Raw genomic sequence first — 5,583 nt, forward strand, 5'->3', positions numbered from 1 at the left:
ACAATATAATTCAAGAAGTGTGGCATTCAAGTTGCTGCCCACAACAATGGAAAGATGCAGATATCATCAGCATTTACAAAAAGAAAGGGGACAGGAACATCTGTGGCAACAGTCGAGGCATCTCCCTTCTGTCAACTTCAGGGAAGGTAGTCACTAGAATACTATTGTCTCGAATTATCAACAACATCATAGAACAAGTATTACCTGAATCTCAGTGTGGCTTCAGACAAGAGCGCAGCACAGTCGACATGGTGTTTGTGGCAAGACAGCTCCAGGAGAAAAGCATTGAGCAACACCAAGACCTCTACATGGCGTTTATAGATCTTGCCAAAGCTTTTGACACTGTGAACCGTCCTCTCCTGTGGCAAGTACTTGTAAAATTTGGATGCCCACCAACATTTCTGGGTGTCCTGAAAGCCTTTCACGATGGCTCTATGGCTCGAGTGTCCAGTTCTGGGCTCAAGTCTGAGCCATTCCTTGTTGAGTCAGGTGTGAAGCAGGGGTGTGTTATTGCTCCCATCTTATTCAATTTATTTCTCGCTGCAGTCTCCAACATTGCTAGACAGCAAATCAATCCTGCTGATGGTGTCAGGATGTCATACAGGCTGGATGGCAACCTCTTAAATTTGCGACGCCTCCAAGCCAAAACACGTGTGACAGATGAGGTAATCCATGAATTGCAGTATGCAGATGACACTGCTTTAGTGAGCTCATCCAAAGAGGGTCTTCAACGCACCATCAACGCTGTCTCAAATATATATACCAGATCTGGACTAGTCATCAACATAAACAAAACAGAAGTGCTCAGTATCTCTGAACAACTAGAGCCTCCGGAATTCACTGTCAATCAACAACCTCTAAAAAACACTCATGAGTTTACCTACCTCGGCTCAGTGCTCACTGACTCCTGTGACCTGACATGCGAAATCCAACGCCGCATTGGTTTGGCAGCAGCAGCTTTTGGTAGACTATCACACAGAGTGTTCTTGAACCGCAACCTCACCACCACCAAGGTTTCGGTGTATAAGGCAATCTGTCTCTCTGTATGGCAGTGAGTCATGGGTGCCTTATAGACGCCATTTGAAAAAGCTGGAGGCCTTTCACACCAACTGCTTACAGCGCATATTGGGTCTAAAATGGTGGCACGTAAACGACATAAGGACCACCTGAAAACAACGCTGAAAAAATGTGGCATCGAACCCACCACCATTGAAAATGTTGCTGCCGATCGGAGAGAATGGCGATCTACATGCCAAAACGGCTTAGATACTCTCACTTCCACCTACAACGATCGGGCAGAACATCGAAGACGGCAAAGACATGCGGCACACCAGGCAGAGGGCAACTTTCCCTGTGATACCTGCGGCCGTATATGCAAATCGAGAATCGGACTCCACAGCCATCAGCGAGTTCATCTGGCGTAATACCACTTCTTGGCATGGTGCAACGTCATCGTCGTCAGCGACGGACTACTATAAGCAAGAAGCAAGCGTGTATTTATATATATATATATATATATATGTATATATATATATATATATATATATATATATATGTATATATATATATATATATATATTCATATACACACACATCTCTATATATATATATATATATATATATATATATATATATATATACGCACACACACACACATATACATATATATATATATATATATATATATATATGTTGTAACGTTTGTAGCGTGATTAGAATCCTGTGGCTGTGATGCTTCACGCCCTTGCGTTAAGTCTGTTGTTTGTATTTTTGAGGTACGCCTTGCATGATTATGATATGGTGTGCATTCTTATTAATGTTGTTATTGTCACTTGTGGAGAAAATGTATACCTTTATTTCATAACATATATGTGTGTATATAAAAATGTATGTTATAAAGTAAACTATTGAGCAATGTCTGTCTTCTGGGATGTCGTTTAGACACAAGCAGTCGTTTGGACCTCCTTCGGCTGCACTTAGCAATCTTCAATTCATAGAAGCCCGTGTATGGAATCTTCCAGTGAAGTTACAAGTCTTCGCCACCCGAGTTGTTTCGGATATTATCTCAACGACTGTCAAAAAGCTAAGTACGTCATTCTACCCTCTCCCTCTGTGTCAGTTACAAATTTACAAACAAGTTTATATCCGAAGTGTCCTCACCCGGACTACTAAATCATCATACGTCTGGCTATCGACTTTCTCCAAATGATCCATTAGTGAAGAGATTGAGAGGCGCGGTCCAGACGACCTTCATTTGCGCGGCACCAGAACCAAGACTCAAGTTCGCCCTGTCTGTCAGTGCTTGCGGCATTTAGACGCACTGTTACCTGATATACCTGGTAAAATTGAATACATATAAACATCTATGTTTATACTTAATTCATTCATTCTGTTTGTGCATCTTTACAGTTTCTTATATATGTGTATTATAAGTGTTTTATCTTTGTAAATAATGATTAATTCTAACGAAGATTTAATTATCCTGCCTAAACTATCACTCGTACTAGCTGCGCACGGCCTTATCATTTTTTTCGCGACTAGCCTGGCCGATAGGTGGGCCGGGACAGACAGACAGACAGACAGACACACACACACACACACACACACACACACACACACACACACACACACACACACACACACACACACACACACACACACACACACACACACACACACACACACACACACACATATATATATATATATATATATATATATATACATATATATATACATATACATATATATATATATATATATTTATATATATAATATGTATGTACATATGTATTTATGTATATGTTATTTAATTTCCTTTATTTTGAATTTGCCTGATATCATTTCTTGTATATCAATTCTATTCTGTAGATTTGATTATTAATTCGTTTATTAATATATACACTCATCTAACAATTCATTTATTCATTTATTAATTATTTTATGTATTTATTTTTGCTTTATTCTTTTATACTTTTGTATTTATTTGTTTCATTATTTGTGTATTTATACGTTTTCTATTGTTTATCTATTAACTGGATTATCTATTTATCTACTTTTTATCATTTTATAATGTATTTATCAATTCTTTTGGAAATGGAGGTAGAATGTAGATTGAGAGAAGCAAATGCCTTGGGGAATTAAAAAGTGTAATGAGAAATAGACATTTGGGAATGGATGTTAAGAAGAGATTGTATGAAGAAGTGATTGTGCCAACAGCACTGTATGGGGCAGAAACATGGAACATAAGAGAGAAAGAGTTTAAATGTGTTTAAGATGAAATACTTGAGAAGAATGGTCGGAGTTAATAGGCTGGATAGAGTGAGAAACAAGGAGGTGAGGAGGAGAGCGGGGGTGGAAAAGGAGTTGGTAGATACGGTTGATGAAAGAGTATTAGGGTGGTTTGTACACATGGAAAGAATGAATGAAAAAAAGATTAGTAAAAGAGGTGTGGAAGAAAGAGGTGGAGGATGTGAACATTAGGGGGCGACCAAGGATGAGATGGATGGATGGGGTTAAATGGGCATGGGGAAAGGGGAATATCTGTTAAGGAAAGACAGGAGAAGGCAGAAGATAGGGGTGAGTGGAGAATGGTTGTGAATGGATGATGTTGTGATGCATGGAAGGGAGTGGGTGGGGATAGGGGTGAGGGAGTATGCGATATCTTAACGCAGCCCTAAAGGATTTCTCCCCGTCTTCTCATTTTCTGCATGAGGGGACGGAGAGGGGGGGTCGCCGATTAATTGAAGCGGCCTTGCAGTGGATGTGCTGTGTCTTGCTATATTAATTCCACACTAGGCGAGATGCAGAGATAACCCGTCATCCAGAAGGAGCCCAGAAAAGAGAGAATGGGAGGTGGTGAGTGGGAGGGGAGTATATGGGGATGAAATGGGTAGGAATAGATTTATGCCTTTTGACTTTGGCTACCTCCCTTGTAAGGGGGTAAAACCCTTGGTATATTATGTATGTATGTATTGATTTATCTATTAATTTATGTTTTTCTTATTTATTCATCTATTCACTTACGTATCTAATGTATTTACTTTTTTCTGGAGACATTGTTAATCTCTACCAACCAGAAAAGCAACAATATATTCCTAATATGTGGTTTGTTGCCTTGTGCAGCAAGGTGACGACCTTTATATATTATCCTCTCTCTAAAATCATGTTATTTTGTTCAAATATCTCAGCAGTACATCTTTTGATAGAAAACTATTCACATTATGGTAAGATTGGCTCATCTAATTTTTTTATTCATACGAAAATGTGTATTTATTGTATCGAATAAGAAATTGTGTTCTACAATTGTTTTGCTTTCTTGCATGTCATGTGGTCTCGGCACTAGACCCAGATGTCTCATATCCCGGTGGACATTAATACTTTTGTTCTTGCTATGATGCTGCTGTTTCTATCGTGTGTGTGTGTGTGTGTGTGTGTGTGTGTGTGTGTGTGTGTGTGTGTGTGTGTGTGTGTGTGTGTGTGTGTGTGTGTGTGTGTGTGTGTGTGTGTGTACGTGTGTGTGTGTGTGTGCGTGTGTGTATGTATGTGTGTGTGTGTGTGTGTGTGTGTGTGTGTGTGTGTGTGTGTGTGTGTGTGTGTGTGTGTGTGTGTGTGTGTGTGTGTGTGTGTGTGTGTGTGTGTGTGTGTGTGTGTCTTTCACCTTGGTCTTTGGATCACATGTTGCACTCGTGATCGACAGCTATTTCCCTTCCGGAAGAGAGCTCAGAGCTCGTATGACCGATCTATGGGTAATGTTATGACCTTACACGCACACACACACCCAACTCCCCGCCCACGAGAGTTGGAGTAACGACTCGAAGCGCAGCGATACTAAAATAATTTCAGCCCTGGGCAGGATTCGAATCAGGTACCGCCGGTATCGCCATATTGACAGTCTGGGACTCTACCAACCGCGCCACCGAGTTTTGTGTGTGTGTGTGTGTGTGTGTGTGTGTGTGTGTGTGTGTGTGTGTGTGTGTGTGTGTGTGTGTGTGTGTGTGTGTGTGTGTGTGTGTGTGTGTGTGTGTGTGTGTGTATGTGTGTGTGTGTGTGTGTGTGTGTGTGTGTGTGTGTGTGTGTGTGTGTGTGTGTGTGTGTGTGTGTGTGTGTGTGTGTGTGTGTGTGTGTGTGTGTGTGTGTGTGTGTGTGTGTGTGTGTGTGTGTGTGTGTGTGTGTGTGTGTGTGTGTGTGTGTGTGTGTGTGTGTGTGTGTGTGTGTCTGTGCCTGTGTCTGAGTACGTTTCTGAGTGTGTGCATATGTGAAAGGAAGATGGGAATATCAGTTTCTCAGTGTGTCTAGGCAGTCATGCGTTTGTGTTTGTCTTCCTCAATGCAAGGATTATACACAAATTGACTAGTTAATCCTTCAAATACTTGGTACTTCCCTGTAGTCCAGCCTAGCTTAGGATAACGTGTAATAAGAGAAAGTGATCACTATGCATAAAAATACAATGAGAGAGGTCACTATAAACGAATAGAATGGGGAAGACCATTATGTTCAGCCTTCAACTCTTGTATGTTGTATATCACGTCAACACATATATATCGACATTATCCATCTAAAGAATGAATCCGATTATATATC

At 40.6% G+C, this 5,583-nt stretch overlaps 1 protein-coding gene across 1 annotated transcript in view; it reads left to right on the forward strand.

Moving 5' to 3' along the window:
* Positions 1-2,315, forward strand: part of LOC143039322 (uncharacterized) — a 4,058-nt gene extending 1,743 nt beyond the window's left edge. The window contains exon 4 of the mRNA XM_076209201.1: positions 2,120-2,315. Coding sequence (XP_076065316.1) covers positions 2,120-2,315 — 196 coding nt within the window. The remainder of the gene's footprint in view (positions 1-2,119) is intronic.
* Positions 2,316-5,583: the final 3,268 nt, after the last annotated feature.

This window comes from Oratosquilla oratoria, chromosome 26 (genome assembly GCF_046742065.1).
Source record: "Oratosquilla oratoria isolate Oo_2021 chromosome 26, ASM4674206v1, whole genome shotgun sequence".
In the NCBI taxonomy this organism is placed as follows: domain Eukaryota; kingdom Metazoa; phylum Arthropoda; class Malacostraca; order Stomatopoda; family Squillidae; genus Oratosquilla; species Oratosquilla oratoria.